This window comes from Podarcis gaigeae (assembly GCF_964106915.1).
Source record: "Podarcis gaigeae genome assembly, chromosome: 1".
Lineage (NCBI taxonomy): Eukaryota > Metazoa > Chordata > Lepidosauria > Squamata > Lacertidae > Podarcis > Podarcis gaigeae.
Genome location: NC_139678.1, coordinates 23552321 through 23579376, shown reverse-complemented (window position 1 = coordinate 23579376; position 27056 = coordinate 23552321). Strand labels below are relative to the sequence as shown.

The 27056-nt window shown below is 43.0% G+C and overlaps 1 protein-coding gene across 1 annotated transcript; it reads right to left on the bottom strand.

Annotated features, from left to right (window-relative positions):
* Positions 1 to 8069: 8069 nt before the first annotated feature.
* LOC310839832 (uncharacterized protein) lies at positions 8070 to 10964 on the bottom strand. The gene is made up of 2 exons (XM_083728770.1): positions 9798 to 10964; positions 8070 to 8131 (listed from the first exon to the last, which is right to left on the bottom strand). Exon 1 carries the CDS (start codon positions 10905 to 10907, stop codon positions 10005 to 10007), a length of 903 nt encoding a protein of 300 aa, XP_083584896.1. The 5' UTR covers positions 10908 to 10964; the 3' UTR covers positions 8070 to 8131; positions 9798 to 10004.
* Positions 10965 to 27056: the final 16092 nt, after the last annotated feature.

The following is a 27056-nucleotide window of genomic DNA, read 5'->3' as shown; positions in this document are numbered from 1 at the left end:
GGAGCTGGTCAGGCAGAGCTCCTTCTTGATTCAGTTCCCTGCCTTTCTAAGAATATTCTGACAGCATTGTTCTATGTGCAATGGAAACATTACCACCAGCTCCTTCAACCGGTGTCAGATGCTTTCAAACCACAAATGTGATTCAAAAAAAGACTGCTAAAAAGCAGCACATTTTCAGAGTAGCTCTCAAAGAGATTTGGGCATTTGGCTCGTTCGGGGGTGGGGGATATGGATGAGGAACCAGGAGACCTCCAGATGCGGCTGGACTACAACTCCCATTATCCCTGATAATGGGATAATCCCATGCCGGCTGGGGCTGATGGGAGTTGAAGTCCAGCTACATCTGGAAGGCCTTAGGTTACCCAAACCTGGTTTAGAACAATAGTTACTCAGGTCACTTCCGGAAAACTTGTTTCTTGAGCATTGTTCCTAATTTGTGAGGAGATTAGATGAATCCAGCTATTTATTAAGCGTTCATTCCGATTTGTTTTAATGTTTGATGTATCACAGTATTTTAATATTTTTTTGGAAGCCGCCTAGAGTGGCTGGGGAAGCCCAGCCAGATGGGCGGGGTATAATTAATAATTTATTTATTTATTTATTTATTATTTACAAGAAGATGAGACAATGTTGCACCAAGCAAATGTTAGAACACACTTTCCAGTGCATTCCCTCATCTCTTTTCTTAAAGCAAGAAGTCCAATTGGGGGAGGGAATCTGTTGCATAATAGCTCCTCCCCAAAATAGTGACAATCTAGATGTGCCCTCGGTGTGTGGAACAGGTGGGTTGGACAGAGATTTATTTAGCTGCTTCTGGAGAATAATCTCAAATGGTCTGAAACACAGCTTGGCTCTGCGAGACCTCTCCAGTCCTGCTAAATTGGAAAGATCTTATCGTAACATATTTTTGTTATTGTTTGGGTTCACTTCTGAGCTATATAGTTTCCTCGTTTCTATGTACATACTTATAGCTTAATGTACAATATTGTTATACATTTATAAGTTCCGTTTAATATGTTATTTAAAAAACCCACAGTGGCTTAATACGCCTTTCAGTAAAACATACACACACACTCACACACACCTTAAGGATACAAAAATATTTCCTGTAGGCAGCTGAAATAATGAAATTATAGCCCCCTTTCAATCCTTTACCATTGCTAATATGATTTTACACTTGCTGTTACAGTGCTCAACAAATTACTTTACTGTACTTTGAATTAACAATCCCAGTGATTTATTTACTGCTCTGGGTGCTATCAATTACATTTTCAATTACACTAAAACTTTATTCCTTAGTACATTAGACCTATTTAGATAAAATGCAGCCGATATTTTTGTGATGGAAAGATATAATGCAGACAAAGGACTTCGGGTATGATAATGAGTAGCATTACAGAGAGTCTAGAGAGAGCTCCTAACAGCACTTTGAACATGTATTTGATAAAGGATTTCCCCTCAAGCTATTTTGTAATGGTTTGTTGAAATTTTGATTTGAAATGGGTCCACAGTCTCACTTACTGATCAGTTGGATGCATTTTAAATGTATGCTTATAAAATATAACGATGAAAGGAGATTTAAAAGTTATTATTAGAAAAATGTATTAGGGATACATCAAGTAAAAAAAAATCATCTAGACATGCAGGGGGACTCCAGATACTGAAGATGCAATTTAATATAAAGCAAGTGTACAGTGATGCACATTGGGGCAAAAAATCATAATTTAACATGCACACTAATGGGATCTGAACTGACGGTGACTGATCAGGAACACTTTGGGGTTGTAACAGATGGTTCAATAAAGATGTCAGCCCAGTGTGCAACAGCTGTGAAAAAAGTAGGGACCAATGAGTAAGCAAAATAAGATTCCAACGCACATTTAAAGTACATGATTTTCCCCACATAATCCAGGGAACTGTCATTTGTTAAGTATCGTGGGAATTATGCCACTGTGGGGGAACTACAGTTCCCAGCATTCTTTGGAAGAAGTGATGTGCGTTGGATGTGTTTTAAATGTGTGTCACAGATCTGCTTGTCATGCTGGAACTCAGAGCCAGCCTAAGAAGTTGAACATTACAAGATTCAGGACAGATAAAAGAAAGCACACAGCTCATAAATGGTGGAGCCAGTTGCTGAGAGTCACATTTGGGGAGAGTGCTCTTGCCCCCAGGTCCTGTTTGCAGGCTTCCCATTGGCCACTGTGAGAATAGGATGCTAGGCAAGGTCGATCCAGCAGGGTGCTTCTTTTGTTCTTAACTGAAAATAGGAGATTCAGTTCTTAGTGTGATTGTTTTTAACAAACTTGAACCGAAATGTTGTTTTGATATGTTGTAAATTGCTTTTCTCTTTGGCACAAAGTTCCGTTTAACTGCAGAGTCATGTGTTGTTGTTTTTTCAAGCTATAAATAATGTAAAAAGGATAAACCTCCTAAGTGCCACTTGCTCTAGTGTCACACTGCCAAAGCTATCAGGACTGGCACTCATTCATTTCATTCACCATCAGAGCACCTCTCCGCTTTGATATGTAATGCAAGCAGAAGATTAACGCTTCCATCGTCTTATGCCCTACCAAATTCTGATAATGCAGCTATAAACAAGATGATGGATTTGACATGTTGAGGAAGCCAACCTCAGTAAATTATATCACCAAGGTATCTTTTATTGGTATTGAAATTATAAAAATGATTTATTATTACACTGGACAGTTGGTGGAATTAGATGTTATATCTCAGCAGAAAGCTCTCTGCAGTTCTTGAACAATCAATATGACAGAGGTTTGGAGGAAGTCAATACATATGCAGTAAAAGAGCCTCTGCAGTGCATTGAACTGGAATACACTGCAGTTGTAAACTATTGAATGATCTTGCTAATATTCAAAGAGGTTATTGTGACCTTAATGCATTTAGAAATCACTGTGAGTCACATTACATCAAAATATTATTTCATTCATAAACCACTGATGCTTTATACTTACAAAACATAAAAGATGTGAGATCCATATCTCAGAAGACACTTCACATTGTAAATTAGAGAGATAGGTGTGTTTTCACCTAGTCTTTCAAATAGTAATTTTCTTGGTAGGCATCAATACACTAAAACGGATGAGTATTTACTCCCACCTTGTTGGCTGTGCAGACAGGAGTACTTGCTGCTGGAGCATCGGTGTTGATGTTTTCACAATAACTGAAACACAGCTGCTGAGGGCAACAGAAGGAAAGCTATCTGCTTTTGTTTTCATTAAAGCAGAGAGCTCTCCACGGTCTAGGCTGGCTGGGGATGACTGGAGTTTGGAGTAACACAACATCTAGAAGGCCATAGGTTCCCACCCCTTCCTCATAGGCACTTTCCTGATGCCCTCCCAATGTTAGACTCCAACTCCCATCCAGCATTGCTAAAGATCTAAGATCATGGGAGTTGTAATTCAACATTTGAAAGGTCACAGACTCCTCATCCCTGGTCTAGGCAATAAAGGTGAAGTGCGCTCCTCAACTCACTCCCAGTTCTGGACACCCTAGCTCTTCCACAAGTTCCTATGGGGGTGGTTTTGAACTCCCATCTGCCCCAGCCAGCATTGCTAATGATCCAGGGTGATCATTCCAATACAGCATTTGAAGACAGCAAGCTGGAGAAGGCTGCTGAAGTTTCATTATCATGGCTAAGAGCTGCTGATAGATCTGTCCTCCGCAAACGCATCTATTTTTTTTTTAATGGCATATACACTTTCAGCCATCACAACATCCATTTCCATTTTTTATGGGAACTGCTTCCTACTGTTATCTGAATAAATTAATTCCCGTGCATCCACCAAGGATGCAGCCCCTTGCAAGCAAGAGTAATCACGCTCCTCCCTCCCCCAATTTATTTTAATTGTTGTACTATGAATATTCTCCAACTGTGTTTTTGAAAAGATGGTACAAGAACCAGCTCCTCGGGGAATGATCATCATCACTGGGTTTGTCTTTTATAGTATTCAGAAGCTAATGTTGCTGTTTTTCTTGTTGTTTGCATTCTTTAGATAGATAACAGATAGCTAGAGATAGATGATTCACAATACAAGGCCTTGTTCCTGTGTGTACTTTAAAAACCTTTCTACAAAAAAATAAAAAATCCCCTCACCAGCCATACAGGAAGCCATACCCTATTTCATATAAGCAACTTACCATATTTTTTGCTCTATAGACTCACTTTTTCCCTCCTAAAAAGGAAGGGGAAATGTGTGTGCGTCTTATGGAGTGAATGCAGGCTGCGCAGCTATCCCAGAAGCCAGAACAGCAGGAGGGATTGCTGCTTTCACTGCGCAGCGATCCCTCTTGCTGTTCTGGCTTCTGGGATTCATATTTTTTTTTTCTTGTTTTCCTCCTCCAAAAACTAGGTGCGTCTTATGGTCTGATGCGTCTTATAGAGCGAAAAATACGGTATTTATATGTTTTTGTCAAAACCCAGTTTGCAGAGATAGCTGTAGCAAAGTGGAAGACATTTCAATCTGCTTGTCAAGGACGTGTGTCAAATTACAATGCGAGTCTGCCCAGGATCTTCCTGAATATACAAAATAATGTAGAACTATACTATTCCAGCCAAGACATTTCAATGACTACGCAAAAAAAATCAGGAAGATGCAAGCAAGAAACACTCAAAATCAACCGAGGGTCTAGCTCACAACTTCTCAAACAGGGATCCCACTTGGTTCCTGGGTGGGTTGCATACAAAGGAACTGTATAGCATTACTGATAGGAGACAGGCTGCATCCTTCACTCTGTGGGTGACAGTGTGGTGAAGTGGTTACAGTTTTGGTCTAGGACCTGGGAGACAAGAGTTCAAATTCTGTTGCATAAGGGGAAAGTAGGACTTGAAAGGTGGAGCTAGTCCCCAAAGCCTGGGTAAGCTTACAGGAAGTCCCACTTCAAAACATTTAAGAGGCAAGTAAGGTTAGTTCTCCATGGAAAAGCATCCCAGCTGAGATACAACAGCAGTCCACTATTTGTACTTTCCGCAAACAATCGAATACATATTTTTTTCTACAAGTCTTTCCAGCTGGGTGAAAAAATCTCTGCCACAGGGGTTCATTCTGTAGTGTTTTAAACCTATTTTCAATTTGTTTTAAAACCTCTTTATCTGTTTTTCTTCTATGTCTGCAAATCACATTGAACTGCAAACGTTGATTCAATAGCAGTAGCCACCATCAACACTTTTATTTCTCTGAACAGGAAGTACCCAACGCCACATTAAAACCTGCTTTTGAAAGCAGTTTCAAAACTAGTTGGCCTTCAGGCTAATGGCTGTGGGCAATGATTTGAAAAAACACGAGCCTTGCTCATGCAAGACAGAAGCATTCTGCAGCAACAGATCTTCAAAACAGTATGCAGAATTATAAAAATTGGGGGGGGGGGATGCTTTATATTCTGTGGTGTTCTAATGTTCTGGAATATGGAACACAGACTGTATTTAAGCACTCTTTCTGGTAATCATAGATCAGGAGTCGGCATCCTTTTTCAGCCGTGGGCTGGACCACGTGGGTTCAGACCATGTGGTGGGCCGGACTATATATAGAGAGAGAAGTTTAAATGTTTATTTGATCATCCTTGAATCTTCTTGCCAAAAAACCTTAATTGTGCAACGTTTAAAATTTGACTGTCTAGTTTCTGCTGGCCTCTTCCATCTCAGGAGGGACAAAGGCAACAAACAACAGCCATATTTTCTGTACCACTCACTCCATGTTAATTACAACACAGCTGGCATCTTTCAGGTTCAAAGGCAATCTGTAGAATGCGGTGCTTCAAACCACTTAGCAGGAATGACCAGAAACAGTTTCTTCCTACCATCTGTAAAATCTTGTGTTTATTCACGCACAGTTGGGGTTCCATCTTTTTTCAGATAGGCGGGCTATATTTTGGGGAAAAAATGAACGAATTCCTATGCCCCACAAATAACCCAGAGATGCATTTTAAATAAAAGCACACATTCTACTAATGTAAAAACACCAGGCAGGCCCCACAAATAACCCAGAGATGCATTTTAAATAAAAGGACACATGTAAAAACACGCTGATTCCCGGACCGTCAGTCAGCCAGATTAATAAGGTGATTGGGCCACATCCAGCCCCTGGGCCTTAGTTTGTCTATCCCTGCCATAGATTATAAGGAATTGCATATAGTGGTTTAGCAGGCGATGGGAGTTGGGTGAAAGTGCTGCGGCCCTTCTCTGCAGAGAATGTTCAGAAGGCTAGTGGAAAAAACAAAACAAAACTTGGCAGGTTACTAACATTTGAGAGCTTATTTGCAAAGCACTGCATTATAAAATAAGGCACACCTGACAACCTTGGTGCTCGAAAGATTTCCCTTCAGCTAGAGAAGGACAAAATAAATATATTCACTGATCAGGGTCAACATCTCACAAACAATTTCACTATGTTATTAAATGATATCAAAGAGGTCTTTCAACGCTGGAAGCTAAAAGCTTGTCAATTAAACCCAAGTGTAGGAGAGGGGAAAGAGATTGCCCTTGCTTCAACTTTCTGAAGTGACAAAGATGCTGATGTCATTAATTATAATAAAGTGCTCCTCAGCACAGTCAACTGCCCACCCAATCACTTATCTGGCCCCGCTAAAAGTAATGGGATTAAACTATAGTACTTCTGTTAACTGGCTTGTTGTAGAATGGGCCTGATTCTAATTCTGCCAACTTCATGCAAACACTGATTCTACAATGTCATTCCAAAGCTTCCAAAGAGCTTAGCAATTTCTTCTGAGATAAATAAACATTGTTTGAATTTCAAAAATTTGCACTGAATTTATTTAATAATAATAATAATAATAATAATAATAATATTTTATTATTTGTACCCCGCCCATCTGGCTGGGTTTCCCCAGCCACTCTGGGCGGCTTCCAACAGAGATTTAAAGAAGTGTGTTCATATTCACATATGCAAAACAGAAGCAACAATGTGAGTATTTATCCAGAGAGATACCTCCCAAACATCTGTTAAAGAACTCAGGCTCTGATCCTACAAAATATTTACTAGAATTGTAAAATGGGGGTCTCTCTTGGGGGGGGGAATTGGGGGGCACAGGAGGAAGAAAGCAAGTAAACTCCAGTAGGAAGAATGATAAAAGAAAAAAGAAAATGTAAACAGATCATTCTCTTGATACTAATGACTACCTTCTACATTTTCTCTATTTTGGTAATACCAGCCAGGATCCATGAGATGGCAGAGCTGTATATTTCGAATTGATTTCAGTCGTAATTGTCCCGTTTTATAAAAATATGCTAGCATGTTTTGAAATGACTGCTATTTTATCTCACCACTTGTCTAATTATGTAACTTTTTCAAGAAACGAATCTGAAGGTTTTAAACTGTGACCCATTAAAAACATGCACAATTATTTTTTTAATATTCTGCTCCATTTTTCTCTAGAACAAGAGTTGCCAAAATGTGGTCTCCACGCTTTATTCAGGGGGTCTACAGAGCGCCTGTGAATTTGTGCTTGGAAGATGGCATATCCATCGTATTAAATATTCAATTTGATTTTCAACTGTATTTTCCATTGTTTCTTTTATTTCTTATGTTGCATTTTACTGTGTTAAAAATGTAATTCTGTGATTAAAATTGAAACACAATAAAATGCAATATATAAGAAATAAAATAAGGACTAAGGTGCAAGTATAAATTGTACAGCTTCTAGAAGGCACAGCACAATTGCTATGACTGGCAGAAAAACCATTAGGCAATTTTCAAGTGATTCATAGGGGCAGGGGGAAGTCTGGGAACCACTGCCCTAAAAGTACCCTTCACTGAATGTATAGAGTGCTATCTAACTACCGTAAATGACACTCAGGGTATACCCAATGAAAGCAGTTATGTCGCTGAAGGTCCTTTATTTCAATGCATCTACCTGCAGTAGAACAAATGTGGGATATCATCCATAATTATTAATATAGCAAGTCTAAAATCAACTTACAACCTGTTTCAACAAATTTGTGTGTACACTTACATATATTCTTAACAAAGCATAAACTAGGTAACCGGGCTACTGTTATATGCCAAATATTATGAGTCCCAGTTCCATTCAGCTTCAAAACACCAAGTTCTTTATTAACAGTAGAGAGTTTGGACAAGCAACAATGTTTTCATCACTGTAGCAAGAGGCAACAACAAAATGTCATTTACCTTGAGACCCATACAAACAGCAAAACAATAATTTACTTTTCAAGTAGATGCTAGGATTTTATCACTTTCTATGATAGCGAACTCTTATCCGTAGCCCAAACAGGGCCTCTGAGAAGCAAGAGGAAGTTTCTCAGGTTTGCAAAACTGCAAAAGAGGTATTGGGGGGGGAAAGGGGGAATGGGGGGGGGGCACTCCCAAACAGCCCAATGAGAACTGAGCATGCTCAGTAGCTACAGAATGCTGAATGTCTGTTGCAGGATGCTGAGGAGAAAACCCAGAGGTAGGAAATTGAGTGGAGTGTCCTGGAAAATGGCTCAGCTGTCAAGTTGAAACACTGAACAGGAGCACTTCAAACTGCAACATTTGACTGCAGGTCCCACAAGTAATTACCAAACACACATGCACACAGACTTTTTTTTTGGCCTGTGTACTGATTTCCATTCATTAGGATCTTGGCGGCGGGGGGGGGGGGGGGGATGTCAAACAAATGTACTAAAGCGACCAGACACAAAGGAGAACAGGTGCTTTAATACAGCGAGAAAGAGGCAATTTGGCCATGTGCAGGTTTGTCATCCAAAGCTGCATCTCCTGAAATTTCCTCTGTTCTCTTTTGCATTTGGTCCTCCTACAAACTGCAGCAGACTAAGTTTTGATTATGCATGTATTAAATCATTATTGGTTAATCCTACACATACGAGAAATATGTAATACCCTTTTTTTAATGAGTTAAAAATGTGTTTTGGTATACTTCAAATTATTTTGCTCAAAATAGTCAGAAGCCACACCAACGTTGCACTTAACTTTTTCAAACTTGGTATTGCTTTTAGCTTACCCTGGGTTAAATTACCAAAAAAACAAACAGACAGACAGACAGACAAACCCACCACAGAACAAGGAAAGAGGGGAAAGAAGTGGAGTATCCAATCTTCCTTTGCTCAGTTCAGACAAATGACAAACCCTCAAATCACAAATACTAAAAATGGAATTATACAGGCATGGAAAAGTCAAATGACTTAGTGTATTGTAATAGTTTACTTTTTAAAAGATGACATATTTAAAACTGGATGGTCATCGTTGGTTTGGGAGAAAACTAAAAATATACAAAATTTATCAAAGGGTAAACAAACAAAACTTGGAATTATTTAAAATTTATATATTACTGTAAACCTAATCATGAAAACCTTTTAAAAAGCAGTACTCTATAGAGACTTTGGGCATTTGGCTCAGGCAGCTTTGCACAGGAACTTTTCCTACTATGTATGAGAAGTATTCTGAGTATTAAGTATTATTATTTCCAAAAGCTATTCGGTGTCGAAGCCTCATCGAACTGAATGCCTTGCATTCAGAGGCTTATTGCTGAGTCACCCTTAACGCAGCTCTTGAAGGGGGAAATAAAAAATTTTTAAAACCGCGATAGCAACAGATAGATAAATATTCAAGCGTTTTTAAACATACGGAGAAGAATCCGACTCTTTTTTTCCCCCTCTCTCCCCTAGCGTGGGTTTTCTCTCCTCGTCCCCCTTTAAATGATAGTTGAGACATATGAAACACACACATATATATATATTATGGCGACGCGCCTTTCGCATCGGAGCACGAAAGGACGATCGAGAGCCTTCGCCCTACTTCTACCTATTTAAAGCTTGCTCTTTACAGATTCCTCTCTCAAGTGTCACCGGGTCCCAGCCCTGCTTGGAAACTGAGCAGCGCGTCCCTACGATCTCCGGGCGAGGCCAGCGACATCGATACTTGGGGATGCGGTTACCGCCCGTCCCGCCCTCGCGGTTTCCCCTCGGCCCAGCCTCTGGGTTGCCTGCGCCCGCGAGGGCACGGCGCTGTTCAGACGGTCGCCGCCGCCGCCACGATGCGGGTCTGTGTTGCAAGCATCGGAGGGGAAGGTCCGGGTTTGGGGCGTGTTGCAAAACCACCTGCCCAGCCAGGATCTGCTCTCGGGGTGTGTGTCCTACTCAGGAGGGAGGGTGGAATAAAGAGAGAGAGAGAGAGATGGGTGGCGACGCGCTGGTCACGCTTCTGACAGCATCCCCACAACGCGGGAGGAAGCCGGGAAAAAGCCAGAAGCCCTGACACGGGTTTGGCCATCCAAATCCCGCGCGCCTGCTCGGGGCTGCAGCCGCCCCTGATGCAAATCGTAGAGAAAAACCTCGATTGCACCCACCGAGCCACCCTAGCAGATGCGAGCGGCGGCGGCGGGGCAAACCCCGCGCAAAGGAGTCGCCCTCCTTCCCCCCGCCCCCCGCCATTCACACAAAACCCCTTCTCCGGCACATTCACTCCAGCATCACTGCTTGACGCATTGCAGGTACGAGGCCGCCAATCCGGGCGCCCGGCTCTTGCCCGCCAACCATTGCAGGGTCCCTTCGGCCAATCAGAGAGCTCCTCACAAAACCTCCGGCGAAGACGCCTTGGCAGATCCGGAGCGTTAAGGGGCTGGGCCAAGAGATGGAGCGCGCTTGGTAACCCTCCGCGAGGAGATGTAATCCCTCCCCGATTAATTCGCATGCAAGCGCTTCTCCGCTCTTGCTCCAGCTGCCCGGGGCTGGGCTCGTCGTCGTCGGAGGCAGGCGCTGTGCGCGCCTCGCTTTGGGGATTCGTTGCACGGCTGCTGCTGAGCGCGCGCCTCGCCTCGCCTTGCAAGCCGCTCCTGCTCCAGCTCAGGCGCTTTTGCACCCCACAGATCTGGTCTTGGGGAGCTAACGGCCCGGCGGGCTCCTTTGTGCGCATCTCAAGTTGAAACGGGCTTTTTACAACCGTTTCAAATGCGGCGCTTGTTGTTGTTGTTTTTTGCAGCGGCAAAGAAGCAGAAAATTGGGGGATCGTATTGTAAAAGAGAAAGAAATAAAAGGGGAAAAACACAAGACTTCCTTTCCTGCAGATCCATTTTAAAACTCTGCAGCAAGCTTTCTTTTCTTTGGATGCCAATTGGAGATGTTTAAAGGAGGTTTGGGCTCCTGCAACCATTTGGGTTGCCTGGGGGGAAAGCAGAGAAGAAAAGTGTTGACCCCCATCCCCCTCGAGCGAAGAATGGCCCCTTATTCCCAGACCTCATAGCTCCGTGAAATATAATGGGTGCCCCACAGCTCCTTCAGCCTGCCTAGGATTAGCATTTGGGACCCAGGTTTCATCTCCTTCGTTTCAGCCTTATAAAAACCCAATCACGCCGGAAAGGACGGATAGGGAGGAGATATGTTTGGGAAATTACTTGTTTGTGAATTTTGTATTCCACCTTTTAGCCTCATGGTGCATAGGGGGAATGATAGTGCAATAAAACAACAGTATTTCAAAAGCAAATCAGGTACCAATTAATAAAAAATAATAGTTTTCCTCCTAAACCACCGCCCCCTTTCTCAGCTACCAGGTTAATACTAAATTAACCATCCAGAGGAAGTAAGTGAAATTGGACAGAGGCACTGGAGTGAAAGTTGAGTATTATTATTAAGTAAGGAAATAAATCCCCTCTTTCTTATTCTCATGTATGGGGTGTTGGACTTGAGCTGCAAGCTGCTGCTCTGGGGGCACCAGTGTCCACGTATGGCATGTATGTGTGTGACCTGTGAACACTCAGGTACAAGTTAAAGCGTATCAAGTGCTGCAGATTCTACCACAGAATGGGACATCCAAACAAGTACGCTTTAGTTCTGGCATCGCCCGTATGGTTTCCTCCAGATGTTGGACGGCCTTGCTGGTGCTGCCACTCATGGCTGCCGAGTTGGCATTGACCCATGACAGGGCCTTTTTAGTGATGGCTCCGTTTGTACAATGCCCTCCCTCATGAGGTGTGCCTCCCTTGGTATTGACAGGAATGGTCTTAAAACATTCTTGTTTATCCAAGGCATTTGATGGCTGAAGTATGATACTCTTGGCAACCCTGAAATCACAGTTTGAGAGCATGTTTTTAGATTTATTCATTTTTTTCATGTTATTGATGTGTTAAATAATAGTGATGTTTGACCTTTGGCCACGCTGGCTGGGGCTGATAGGAGTTGGAGTCCAACAAGGCTGGAGGGCACTATGTTAGCTACTATTGAAACCCATGAGATTGAGGGTGATTCACGGCATTAGCAATAATCAAATAAAAGAAAAATACTCAAAGATGTTTTCGGACTGTAGTTTTATTCTCTACAGTGCCCCCTAAAAAGCTTCTTTTTTAAAAAAATGCCTTTTTTTTTTTAAAAGTAATTAAAGATCTAAGCATATTGGGAATTTAAAAATAAAACAGATCTGTAGCACCTTTTGTTTCTGTTGATCGCTGAGCTGGACTGGTATGATTAGCACAGTCTTTCGGGGTATATATGATAAAATGATAATGACCAACCAGCAACTTAAAGTAGTACAATGCAGGAAAAGATTTAGCACTTTGGTCTACTAGTTTCTTAACTCGGCCTAGTCCTCTCAGAACAATATTGAGGATACAAAATCTAATAGTACAAAGTGTAAAGTCAGGTACCTGCGGTCTGATAATAAAGATTTTTTATTACCTTCCTGGAAGCCATGAACATGAACCAGTGAGATAGATAGATCGATCTATCAGTGATATACCGTATTTTTCCGTGTATAACACGCCCCCTATTTTTTGGGACTCCAAATTAAGAAAATGGGGGGAGGTTGCCCAGAGTTGTTAAGCTTTCTTTGGGGGGGGGGAATTGCCCAGGGTTGTTGAGCATTTTGGGGGGGGATCGCCGACAATCGTTCACCCGCCTGACCGCAGCTGCCAATTGCACGCCTCACAGAAGACACCAATCATCTGCCCGATATCTCCTACTCACGGCTGCCAACAGTCGCCCGTCCCCCCTCTGCACTACCCATCTAGAAGACGACCCAACTTTTCCCCCTTACTTTTAAATATAAAACCCTTGTCTTATACACGGGAAAATACGGTATATATCCCACCAACTCACATCAGTCTTGTATAAGCTGAGCACTGGGTGGTGGTTTGTTGCTTAGTTCCGTAAACTATTTTAAAAAGCCATCACAAAATATGAGGAAACCTTTGATGATAAAACTGAAGGAAATTGTACATTAATAGGACCACTTAATAAAAATTCTTAAAACAAAAATGCAAGAACTTTGTGTGCAAACCCACAGCTCATTGTTCTTTTGGCTCTTCCAGACAACCCATTTATTGAGCATTAATGCTGACTTGCTTACACAGAGGTTAGACTACATGCTATATTTATTGAGCATTCATTTTGATTTGTATTGCAAAGAGGTTATACGGTAATGAACATTCATTTTGGTTTGCTTGTGTGGTGTTTCTATGCACTCATTTTTTTTTGTTTTTGTTTAGTTGTTTAGTCGTGTCCGACTCTTTGTTACCTCATGGTCCAGAGCACGCCAGGCACTCCTGTCTTCCACTGCCTCCTGCAGTTTGGTCAGACTCATGTTGGTAGCTTCGAGAACACTATCCAACCATCTTGTCCTCTGTCGTCCCCTTCTCCTTGTGCCCTCCATCTTTCCCAACATCAGGGTCTTTTCCAGGGAGTCTTCTTTTCTCACGAGGTGGCCAAAGTATTGGAGCCTCAGCTTCAGGATCTGTCCTTCCAGTGAGCACTCAGGGCTGATTTCCTTCAGAATGGATAGGTTTGATCTTCTTGCAGTCCATGGGACTCTCAAGAGTCTCCTCCAGCACCACAATTCAAAAGCATCAATTCTTCAGCGATCAGCCTTCTTTATGGTCCAGCTCTCACTTCCATACATCACTACTGGGAAAACCATAGCTTTAACTATACGGACCTTTGTTGGCACTCAGTTATGCAAACCTAATTATCGAATATGCTCTTGAATTACTCCTGCAAAATACCAATAGTCCAGAAGGGTGACCATCCAGTCACCTGCCTGCTTTTTCTGTGGGTGGTGGTTCAACCATTGCATCAGCCAACATGGCGCTTCAACAAGTTCAGCTCCTGCTTTATAAATGTCTGTACTACCTTCTTTAATTCCGTGTAAAAAGAAAAAGAAAGTTGGCAATATTTTCACTGGTCCTTTGGAATCAAAAGTTAGGCTGAGATGCTCCCTAAATATGTGTTGTAGGGTAAGAATTTTCCGATCCCAGAATGCCAGGTTTCCCTGTTAGGGTTCCTGTGTGAGGAACCTGAATGTATGGTTTGTGAAATTAATAATAATAACAACAATTTTATTATTTATACCCCACCCACCTAGCTGGGTTGCCCCAGCCACTCTGGGTGGCTTCCATCACATATGGAAACATAATAAAAATAAATAAAAATAAAAGCTTATTCTAAAAAGGAGACGAGGACACACAAGGCTTTTAAACTATTAAATGCAAAGTTTGGAAGTTATATTGATGTCTTTCCATTAATTATTGAAGGACAAAAACTTGTGGCTGGATCAGGAGCCTTCCTCCAGGAAACCAAATTATCTTCATATGTTTTGCAAAATTTAGCATGTCCTGCATCTTAGAATCATGGAATTCAACAAGCACCTCTTATCTGTAACAAGCTCAGAAAAGCCAGCTATGTGTGTTTACAACAGCAGCTGGCTTGTAACAGCAATGATTGGCTAGAAACCCATCTGACATCACTAAACCATCTCCTCCCCTCCCCAAAGCCATTTTTCAAAGTTGTAAAAACCTATTCTGCCTTTCCATCCCTGCATATGTAAACAGGAGCGGGGGGGGGGGGGGTAGCAAGTTGCCATTTGCTCAATATTCATTTTGGAGATAGGCCTTATCTTGGGAGGCCTCCTTAGTACTATGAACCTGCTGGTGTTGAGTGTCCAGATTTGTTCTCTCTTTGCTATATAGACAAAAGGCACATTTAATATAATGCCTGCAAAGGTAAAGGGACCTCTGACCGTTAGGTCCAGTTGTGGACGACTCTGGGGTTGCGGTGCTCATCTCGCTTTACTGGCCGAGGGAGCCGGCGTACAGCTTCCGGGTCATGTGGCCAGCATGACTAAGCCGCTTCTGGCGAAACCAGAGCAGCGCACGGAAATGCCATTTACCTTCCCGCCGGAGCGGTACCTATTTATCTACTTGCACTTTGAGGTGCTTTCGTACTGCTAGGTTGGCAGGAGCAGGGAGCTCACCCAGTCGCAGGGATTTGAACCGCCGACCTTCTGATCGGCAAGCCCTAGGCTCATCATTAAAAAATATTTTTGGAGGCAGATATCCTGCTTGTAGCATGCAAGGGATGTGGGGAGCTGGGGCTGGAAAGAAAAGGCAAGCTTGCATTATGAGGGGACGACAAAATAAATGTGCTGAGTCCTGATAGACATGTGTGTTTACATGCATCCACAGTTCTTACCAAGGGGAAGGGCACCAGAAAATGCCGGTGCCCCAGGAAATTGTGTTGACTGTAAACAAAGTAGGAAAAGCCTCTCCAGTACCTATGCAAATTGCTGTCTGGATTCGGCAGCATCCTGCTTTAGCCAAGGACTTTTCTGATTGTTCAAGATGGATAATCTCAAAGTAGCATCTGGACACTTGAACACACATTCACAGGTATTTAGGAATTAAGTCTCCAAAGGGGAGTTCTCCTTTGGCAAGAAATCTGTTAATGGAGAAACTGAATGCAGCCTGTTCCCGGTTTGGCTTGAATTTATTATTGTTTTAGCGAAAACAAAGGTGGCTTACCTTTGCTGACAAGAGGACTACATTCATCCCTGGCCAGCAATTTGGGGGTCCTTTTGCCAGCAGTGAGTGTAGCCATTCCACATACTCGCATGCATACATGGGGGGGGGCAGTTCCTCTTCTCCACTGAACTATGCAGATCATTGGAGGAGGAGGGTTATTACTCCCTCCCCACATATCAGGTGATCAATATGATGACCAGGGAGAGGGCAATTTGCATCCCCATTTAGGTGCTGTGCTGGGTAGAGAGGTTTAAATCCCAGCATTGTGTCTGCTTAATTTTCTTTTTTGTTGTTGTTCTCTTTGCCACCACTGCTATCAAAATCACTTGGGTTTGGGGTCGGGTGCAGAGCTAGAAAAATTGGCTAGGAGGAGCAGTTGCCTTGGGGCAGAGTTTAGCTACCCCTGATTTATAGCATTTTTGCCCCTTTCTAGAAAAAATAGGGACGCGGGTGGTGCTGTGGGTTAAACCACAGAGCCTAGGACTTGCCAATCAGAAGGTCGGCGGTTCGAATCCCCGCCATGGGGTGAGCTCCCGTTGCTCGGTCCCTGCTCCTGCCAACCTAGCAGTTCGAAAGCATGTCAGAGTGCAAGTACATAAATAGGTACCACTCTGGCAGGAAGGTAAACGGCGTTTCCATGCGCTGCTCTGGTTCGCCAGAAGTGGCTTAGTCATGCTGGCCAATAAAGCGAGATGAGTGCCGCAACCCCAGAGTCGATCACGACTGGACCTAATGGTCAGGGGTCCCTTTCCCTTTCCCTTTAGAGGCAAAAATGGCTTCCAGAGCAACTTAGATAAAAAATAAAGAAGCTTCCGGCACCAGGCTCACAATCTTAGGGCTCATCCACACTTCTGCTTCTCTGTGCTTTCTAGACATGTATCCAAGCAGTTTTTATTTCGCCCTTCCTCCTTCCTGCAGAAACCCTACTCTTTAGCACTAACTGGAAGCGAACGACAATCCAGAGAAAACCCGGTTAATATTTGCTCTGGTTCAGCAGTAAACAGAGGGTTTTCCCCAGGGGAAAGCAGAAATGTGGACGAGCCCCTAGAAGATACAACACAAAAGGAAAAGGGTTTGGAAGGGAGGACGAAAAAGTAAACCCAGCCTCCGGTTACTTGTTACAAACTAACACTGTAATGCTCATTACAGTAAACGTAAAAAGGTAAAGGATCCATGTACGGTCAAGTCCAGTCAAAGGCATCTCTGGGGTTGCGGCACTCATCTCGCTTTCAGGCTGAGGCAGCCGGTGTTTGTCCGCAGATAGCTTTCCGGGTCATGTGGCCAGCATGACTAAGCTGATTCTGGCACAATGGAACACCATTGACGGAAACCAGAGCGCACGGAAATGCCGTTTACCTTCCCGCCGCAGTGGTACCTATTCATCTACTTGCACTGGCGTGGCAGAGTGAGAGAAAAGGGCTCACAGCCAGAGCTGCTTCCAGATACGTTAGAGGGTGCTTGGGTGTGGGTTCCTCTCCTTCTGGTGGCCTTGATGAAATGTAGATGTAGAACAGCAAGGGCTGAGCTGTCCATTATTCCAACTTCTTAAGAAGTTATTCCATGGGTCAGAAACACCAGCATGGGAATGGCAATGGGAATCCTGAACCTGACTGTTTGGCCCTTTGACTTGTTTGGAGCGCTTTTCTTGTATCAGTTCCCCTCCCTGGCAGAAATAGATGCCCATTCAAAGTGGATGAAAATCACTCTGGCCAGGATAGCTATCTCTGGGCCAGCTGTCATGGACCTGCTCTGTTTCTTGTTTACCATCCAAGATAGGATCAACTGCCCCAGCTTAGCGTGGAGCTCTTTTCATAAAGTGAGCCAATCTGGCAGTCCCTCTAGGTCCAATTGCTTTTAAGATCCAAAATGTAATAAAACAGATTTATTTAAAAAGAAAGAGGCAGAACAATCTTTGATATAAATTATATATTTCTAGTTAGTTATTTTATCTGTTCATGTTGTTGGTAATAAAGCAGGGCAAAAACAAAACGAAACTCAACATTTCTGTTACATGATTCAGTTGCCAAAGATATGTTTTAAAGTCTGGGTTCACTTTGCAGGTATTTGGGCTAGTGGAACCCATTTCCTTTTTTTAAAAAAGTTTTTTTATTATTAAAAGCTTTCAACATAAAATACAATAAAAGGCAAACTAGTCTAAAGACGAAGAATAATGGAAAACCAAAATAAGAGGAAAGAAAAATCAATAATAGAGAGACAGAAAAGAGAAAGACCCATTGTCCAAAAGCACACAGAAATTCAGAGAACAAAGCCTGGGGACTGAAAGTAACATAGTCGTCCTAGAAAAACCCAACAGGAAGACAAAAATCTAGCAACTGCAATCTCACTTCATGAAGGAAAAGATCTTCAGGTCAGGGGCAAGCATGACCGAACGGGTAATTCTCAATCACAGCCGATTTCAGACTGCATTTGAGAAACCCGTCTTAGGTTCCTAGCATCTCATTTTTAAGATGCATGCTCCCATGTCCTTTGCAAATGAGAACTCAGAGGGGAGTCCAATTCACATTAAGCTTTCTAAGGCTTAGACTGCAGGAGAGAGAATCCACTTTGCACCTAGGTGGAGAGTCTTGCACAGGGTGCTGAATTCAATAAAGATCCTGAAAGGTGCATGGATATAGAAATTAGCAGGTTGGATGACAGTCTTGATCCAGAGAGAGAGAGAGACCACTTTGAAGGGACCTGAAAGACTGCCATTATGTGGAACCAAAATGACTTCCCACTAGCTCAAAATAAAAAGAAGGAAAAATGAGCATATACAAAACCACAGCCATCGCAAGCTTCTTTTTGTCCTTTTCAAATGAGACACGACATGGAGATGCATACATGTAGCTGCACATGGGGCAAATATCTATGAGAAAGATTCTAATAATAAAAACACCTGTATGGAGAGGGGTAATTGCAGAGTTATTCTCCAGTGCCACCACAACTACTTTTAACATCTACATTTAAAGCCAGATCACTGTTCTATCAAGTTCTGGATAGTCTACATCAGGGATGTAGAACAGGATCCAACTGGTGGGCCAGATCCTGCACTTCCCGACTCCCTACATGCCACTGAACAGGTGGGTTGTGCCACACACCTGCCTGTCACCTGATATTGCTATGATATCAGTCAACCCATTTCCCTTTCACAATATACCTTGAGTTCAAGCCAAGCGGCAAAGGAAAAAATGTTCCTTTGCAGGCATGGGTTGAATGAAAACCGTGCTTGTGAAGTTCCTGATTGGAAACTCCTGAATGAAGGTCAGACATAGCAGGACTTGCTAATCACCTGGTCCGTGTTGCCTTCAAGCTCTGCTTTTGGCAGGAATGTGATCTGTCCGGAAGCCCAGTTGTTCTAGTGATCTCTTTACCTGCTCGAGGTGGGGCAGGAGGGTGTGGCTTGGGGGAAACAGACCTGCAAGTGAAAATAGATCCCCTAACTCAGCTTATATAGGCTGTCTTTGTAAGGTCCACTTGGATTACTCATTGCAGAAAGAGCTTTTAACCTCTCAGCCTTGCTTGCTGCGCAAGGCCTGCATGTTGTGTGGGCTCTGGGCGTGCAGAGCACGCTCTCCATCTCTCTCCCATTCGCTGGGTCCAAGGATTTGGGCACATGCCTTGGAACCAAACTCCTGAGTAAGGTGCAATTGTACTGTAGTTGCTTGGATACCTTGGTAACAACTGCCATTCATTTAAAAAACCACTTTAAAACACCATGGCTCACAGGTATGAGTGCATGAAATGTATAATGAAGTTGGAAGCTGTTTACACTGCAATACTCCATGGGCCTATTTCAGTGATTTTCAAGACTGTGGCATTAGAAACTATATATAGTTTTCCCTTACTCATGGTTGGGATTAAGGGGGGGGGGGGAAACGTGTAATGAATGCTATTTGGCATCTGGCCTAACAAGGAAGAAAAACAGTAAATAACCATTCAAGAATACATGACACAAAAGGAACTTGATATACTTGTAGTACGGAGGAGTTTATTTGTCAGAGCTTTCGTGAGGTGTGAAAGCTGAGATTCGGACTTAATCCCTCAATTTCCTCATGTGAACAGCTTTCGAAAAACTCTTTGTTCAGGGTATTCTATACATCTTACAGTAGCTTTATGGCAAGGCTGACCTTCGGCCTTTCGAAGCACCGAGACAAAGTGGTTAAGGTGAAAGGAACCCGGCCAGGGCCGCCCCAAGACGTTTCGTGAAGGGCAAGATGGGACTCTCCTTAGTTCCACATACGGAAGCAGACCAGATCGTTGCAGAGGCGCTCCTGGGATTCCATCACCTCATGGACAGCACGGCCCTGTAGTCAACTCTCTGGCTCCTCTCATTTACTGTCTTCCCTGTTTTTCCAGAATGCCTGAAGGGACCTCTGCTGCTCATGAGGCCTGATAGTGAGAAGCAGTGAACACACCTAATTCTCTTCTGCATCTCCCTGTGCTTTTAAGTAGAATTGGAAGAAGGGAGCACCTAGTGTTTGAGGATTCCATTTCCAAGCTAAGAAACCCAGTAACCTTCCATGGAATTCTGGGGTTCCCTAGAACATAAATTTTATAACCACTTGGTCACTTGATCCATGAAGTCTATTCTAGCTTCCATTCAGTTCTTAAGAGAACAACGTTGATTCTGCAGAGACCTAGACATCAACTTTAATGTTACATATTAACTAAATATCCACAATATAGAACTGGGGGTTGGGGAAGGGGGAAGTAAAAGTTAAACACATCCCAGACCACGAAAAGGTAATCTGAGAAGAAAATCGTGAGGTACTGATTTTTTTTTTTAAAGGCATATTATCTGCTGAATGGCTAATCTTTTTCTTTTCCAAAAGATAAGGAGGTTGGTTTCAGAGATCTAGAGGTCTATTTAATGTTACACATTAACTGGAACTACAAATTGCTGGCCAGCAAGGACCTCTGGGAGAGGCCTGGCTCCAAGTTTAATGCTTGCTTAATTACTATTTTGAAACAAAAGAACAGTTAAAAGTTATATTAACCAGTGCTTCAAGATGCAGCACCCTGGCAACACCACCACTCGGGGCTATTTTGCCAATTACACACCACCGTGTAAGCCAAAGGTGAGCTGCATGTAGACTCCTAATTTTGTCATTGGGGCAAAATGTGGGGGGAGGTGGCAGAAAGAGAAGAGGCAGGGTGCCACTCTCACTTTTGGCTCAGATCCTGCCCATCACTGGCTCCAGCCCCAACAAATTCCCTCTGAGATAACACGAGAAGTCACATTCTACTGCGTTGGTCTACTGAGTTGGTCCATCTTGACTGGACCTGAGATTCCATGGAGGGGATCTCTCCCATACCTACCTGAAGATGCTGGCGATTGAACTTGGAACATGCATGCAAAGCAGGTGTTCTGCTGCCAAACTGCAGCCCTTCCCTGTGGGATTTGAGAGAAGAAAGGTTTCCCAAGGCTGATATAGCCTGTATGCCAGTGTTTGCCAAAACTTGGGTCTCCAGTTGTTTTGAGGCTACAACTTCCATCATCCCTAGCTAGCAGGACCTGGTCAGGGATGATGGGAATTGTAGTCCAAAAACAGCTGGAGACCCTAGTTTGACCCAATTCACAGGCAGACTCGTATATTCCAAGTTGTCAAGCATATCAAGTACAGTATATATCACCAGGACTTCATGGAATCAATGCCCGTTCTTGTTGGTATGTGAATCCGAATTGGCATAATTCGCCATATTTAATGGTGACATAACCTAATCTAGTGGAAAATCACTATAAACTGCTTCACAATAGGATGCTATTGTCCAGCCAGTTAATCTTTGAAGGTACTTCCTAGACTTCTTATCTAATTAAAGATTTGTGTAAACCCCATTGTTCTACAAATACTTAGAATATATAACTGCAAACATTTTGGTCACCAATCTAGCATTGTAAACAGTTACATTGCTTTAGTGTTTGTTGTTCTGGGTTTGAGGGGTTTTTTGCCTCTCAATTTGTTGTCATGAAGGTCATGTTTATTGTATTTATATTGTGTATGGATATAATTTTATTTATGCTTATTGTGCATGACCCTACAATCCTTGGATGAAAGGCAGGCATATCAAAGGAAATTAATAATAAATAAATAACAGTTTAATTTCTTTAAACATAACATTGAAGTTTTGAAGACTCATTTCACCTCAAACAAATAATTGGCTTCTCTGAAGCTCTGCATGCTATGGTTGAAACCTATCTATTCTGCAGGACCCAAAAGCCCAGTTGGCAGATCAACCTCTGGTTTGGCTATGGATTTCCTGTTTTAGTGCTTTGTAATTAATATGCTGTAATCTGGGTGCAATTCACCCTTTGAAAACATAAATCAGAATTATTTGTCAACTCTGTGCAAAGAAAAGGTGAATTCTGTGACCTGTATAAATCAGGAAAATTTGCATGGTTTCTCTTCCATTGCACTACTGTGCACAGTTGTGGTATTTTGCATAATTCATTTTGCTTCTGATAGTCTTTGGGGAAGCGCATAGAGCTACATTGGGGCACTGATGCCTCACCCTCTTCCACTGGAAATTTTATTCCTCAACCCCTCTGGCTGCTGAGTATTATATGACTCTATGGTTAGACCACTCTTGGAATGTTATGTACAGTTCTGGCCATGCCATCTTAACCCCATTAGCTAAAATGGTACCTCAGGTTAAGAACAGTTTCAGGTTAAGAATGGACCTCCGGAACGAATTAAGTTCTTAACCTGAGGTACCACTGTACTAGAAATGGTGCAGAAAAAAAGGTGCAGGGATCTGAAACACCTTTCTTGTGATAAAAAAATTACTATAATTTAAATAGAAATACAATACATCCAGTATGGTGTAGTGGTTAAGAGCGGTAGACTCGTAATATGGTGAACCGGGTTCGCGTCCCCGCTCCTCCACATGCAGCTGCTGGGTGACCTTGGACTTGTCACACTTCTTTGAAGTCTCTCAGCCTCACTCACCTCACAGAGTGTTTGTTGTGGGGGAGGAAGGGAAAGGAGAATGTTAGCCGCTTTGAGATAAAATGGGATATCAAATCCAGACTCTTCTTCTTCTCTATAGTGGGGAAAACTGTGATCAAATGAATTGCGTTCGGGATCTCTGTTCCACATACTTCCAGTTCTTCACCTTTAAACTAGGCAGCTCTTCAAGTAAAGGATACCTTTAAACAGAAGACTGTTGAGATTACTGCATTGCAGGGGGTTGAACTACATGACCCTTCCAACTCTAAAATTCGACAGTTCTATTCTCTGATTATATTAAAATATCCTGGGAAACTTAATCATTCCCAATTTGATGTAAACTCCTTAAGCGGTTGGGATGTTGGGCAGAAAGAGGGTCTGCAATCTGGACCAGTCGTTAGTTGGGCAGAAAACACTCCAAGGAAAGAGGGAGTTATTCAGATTTGGTGCAAGCCTTAGGACTGTGGCTTGGAGCAGCAGACGAAATCCAGGACTCTGTTCAGGGGTCTCACAGGAAAGGAAGAAGAGCGCTCTGAACACCTCCAAAGGATCTTTGACATCAGGAATGCTGTCTCTATTGTCTTATTGGCACCTACTGAAGATCTTCCTTTTTATTTTATTTTTTGGTAACTTTTATTGGGTTTTATGAACAAGGATTGTAGGAATAATGCAGGAAACAAATAAATAGACCAAGTATACTCATGTCATTTGTATATCACAAAAACAGCACAATAAATTTGCAGTAATATATACAGCATATGGCTCATTATTAATAGTCCATGTATAAGTTCTTGGTTTGTGAGTTGATTTAAACGAAAACAAAGGGGAAACAGGATAGAACAGGGTTAACAGATAACATTCAACATCGCGTAGCTAAACGTTCAATCAGGAACCCTTGTGGCTGTGCTTAGATTAAGTATGAGTAATAAGTCATCTTTCCTCTTATGTTACCAATGAAACAATATCAAATGTTGCTATACTGATGAATGTGGGAGGGGGTTCAAAGTGAAGATAATAATTTATGTTTAGATTTAGATCAATCAGATAGAGACAAATGCTGATGGAAGGGATTGTTCATTTTCTGGAATACTGGTATGAAATTAAACCACACTGGGGGAAAACAATCTACTGTATCCACATGCCAACTATAGTTTATTTCTTTATTTCCAAAAGGAGGGCTCTTTCCCAAACTGTTTTGTACCAATTGTCTATTGTTGTGCCAGAAAGATCCTTCCAGTATCTGGTTATGCTGTGTCTCGCTGCTTGTGATAAAGAGCTTATTAATTCTTTATTGTGTAAATCCAGATTGTTGTCTTGAAATATTTGATAAAGCTAATTCAGGTTCCACTTCCAACTATTTCTGTCAATGTTTTCACAGTGCAATTGCTTCAAGATATTTTATGGGAAGTGATTCATAAACGGAAGAAATTAACAAAATAGATAATGAATAAAACTTGTGGGATTAACATGAAATGCACTCCCCCCTCGGTGATGTTGGGGTGGAAAATACCGTATTTTTTGCTCTATAAGACTCACTTTTCCCCCCCTAAAAAGTAAGGGGAATTGTGTGTGCGTCTTATGGAGCGAATGCAGGCTGTGCAGCTATCCCAGAAGCCAGAACAGCAAGAGGGATTGCTGCTTTCACTACGCAGCAATCCCTCTTGCTGTTCTGGCTTCTGAGATTCAGAATATTTTTTTTTCTTATTTTCCTCCTCCAAAAACTAGGGGCGTCTTGTGGTCTGGTGTGTCTTATAGAGCGAAAAATACGGTATTCCCCAGGTGTCTGCCACATTCCAGAAATGAGCTCCTATTGAAGAAACATCAGTCTTCCATCCTGAGTCATTGACTCACAACTCTTCCAACAAAAGATATGGCTGGCACAGCCTAGAAGAAGAAGAAGAGTTTGGATTTGATATCCCGCCTTTCTCTCCCTTTAAGGAGTCTCAAAGCGGCTAACATTCTCCTTTCCCTTCCTCCCCCACAACAAACACTCTGTGAGGTGAGTGGGGCTGAGAGACTTCAAAGAAGTGTGACTGGCCCAAGGTCACCCAGCAGCTGCATGTGGAGGAGCGGAGACGCGAACCCGGTTCCCCAGGATTACGAGACTACCGCTCTTAACCACTACACCACACTGGTGTTACAACACCAAGATACCAGATGACTGGTGATATCTTAATATAAAATTAATATAGAACAACAATATAGAGCAGACTTTGGAAGTTGTGTGGACTTCCAAATTAGCCTTTAAAGAAGCACCTGAAATGAAATGGAAGCTTGCTACAAAGCTGTTCATGCAAGCAGGTTACCTAGGAGAGACTGGAATGGAATATGTTACAGATAGGTAGCCGTGTTGGTCTGCCATAGTCAAAACAAAAAGAATTCCTTCCAGTAGCACCTTAAAGACCAACTAAGTCAGTTCTTGGTATGAGCTTTCGTGTGCATGCACACTTCTTCAGATACCAGTATCTGAAGAAGTGTGCATGCACACGAAAGCTCATACCAAGAACTGACTTAGTTGGTCTTTAAGGTGCTACTGGAAGGAATTCTTTTTGTTTTGGAATGGAATATGGTTTTCATGCTGGAATGTGGGCATGGATATGGAAGTCACTGACCAGGCAAGTAACATTTTGCAGCTTTGATTTGTTTGAAAAGCACTAGGCAATTTGAGGGGAACTGCTGTGTCTGTTGGCGCTGCAATAAAACTTGCCACCAAAAGACGACTGAAGTCAAAGCAGAAATTTGCAAGTGCCAATTTTTTTAAAAAAATCAATTCTTCCTTTTCAGGAAATAGATTGTGTGGTAAATCTTGTGGGAATGCAGAGCAGTCCCACAGCACACAGCATGATGCATGGATCTGGGAAATTAGCAGCTAAAGTGATTTAGATGGTATAATAATAATAATAATAATAATAATAATAATAATAATAATAATTTATTATTTGTACCCCGCCCATCTGGTTGGGTTTCCCCAGCCACTCTGGGCGGCTTCCAACAAAGATAAAAGATACACTGAAATGTCACATATTAAAAACTTCCCTGAACAGGGCTGCATTCAGATGTCTTCTGAATGTCAGGTAGATGTTTATCGCTTTGACATCTGATGGGAGGGCGTTCCACAGGGCGGGCGCCACTACCGAGAAGGCCCTCTGTCTGGTTCCCTGTAACCTGGCCTCTCGCAGTGAGGGAACCGCCAGAAGGCCCTCGGAGCTGGACCTCAGTGTCCGGGCAGAACGATGGGGGAGGAGACGCTCCTTCAGATATACTGGACCGAGGCCGTTTAGGGCTTTAAAGGTCAGCACCAACACTTTGAATTGTGCTCGGAAACGTACTGGGAGCCAATGTAGGTCTTTCAAGACCGGTGTTATATGGTCTCGGCGGCCGCTCCCAGTCACCAGTCTAGCTGCCGCATTCTGGATTAGTTGTAGTTTCCGGGTCACCTTCAAAGGTAGCCCCACGTAGAGCGCATTGCAGTAGTCCAAGCGGGAGATAACCAGAGCATGTACCACTCTGGCGAGACAGTCTGCAGGCAGATAGGGTCTCAGCCTACGTACCAGATGGAGCTGGTACACAGCTGCCCTGGATACAGATTTGACCTGTGCCTCCATGGACAGCTGTGAGTCCAAAATGACTCCCAGGCTGCGCACCTGGTCCTTCAGGGGCACAGTTACCCCATTCAGGACCAGGGAATCCTCCACACCTGCCCGCCTCCTGTCCCCCAAAAACAGTACTTCTGTCTTGTCAGGATTCAACCTCAATCTGTTAGCCGCCATCCATCCTCCAACCGCTTCCAGACACTCACACAGGACCTTCACCGCCTTCACTGGTTCTGATTTAAAAGAGAGGTAGAGCTGGGTATCATCTGCATACTGATGAACACCCAGCCCAAACCTCCTGATGATCTCTCCCAGTGGCTGCATGTAAATGTTAAAAAGCATGGGGGAGAGGACAGAACCCTGAGGCACCCCACAAGTGAGAGCCCAGGGGTCTGAACACTCATCCCCCACCACCACTTTCTGAACACGGCCCAGGAGGAAGGAGCGGAACCACTGTATGACAGTGCCCCCAGCTCCCAGCCCCTCAAGACGGTCCAGAAGGATGTTATGGTCGATTGTATCAAAGGCCGCTGAGAGATCCAGCAGAACTAGGAAACAGCTCTCACCTTTGTCCCTAGCCCGCCGGAGATCATCAACCAGTGCGACCAAGGCAGTTTCAGTCCCATGATGAGGCCTGAATCCCGACTGGAAGGGATCCAAATGGTCCGCTTCTTCCAGGCATGCCTGGAGTTGTTCAGCAACCACCCGCTCAATCACCTTGCCCAAGAATGGAAGGTTT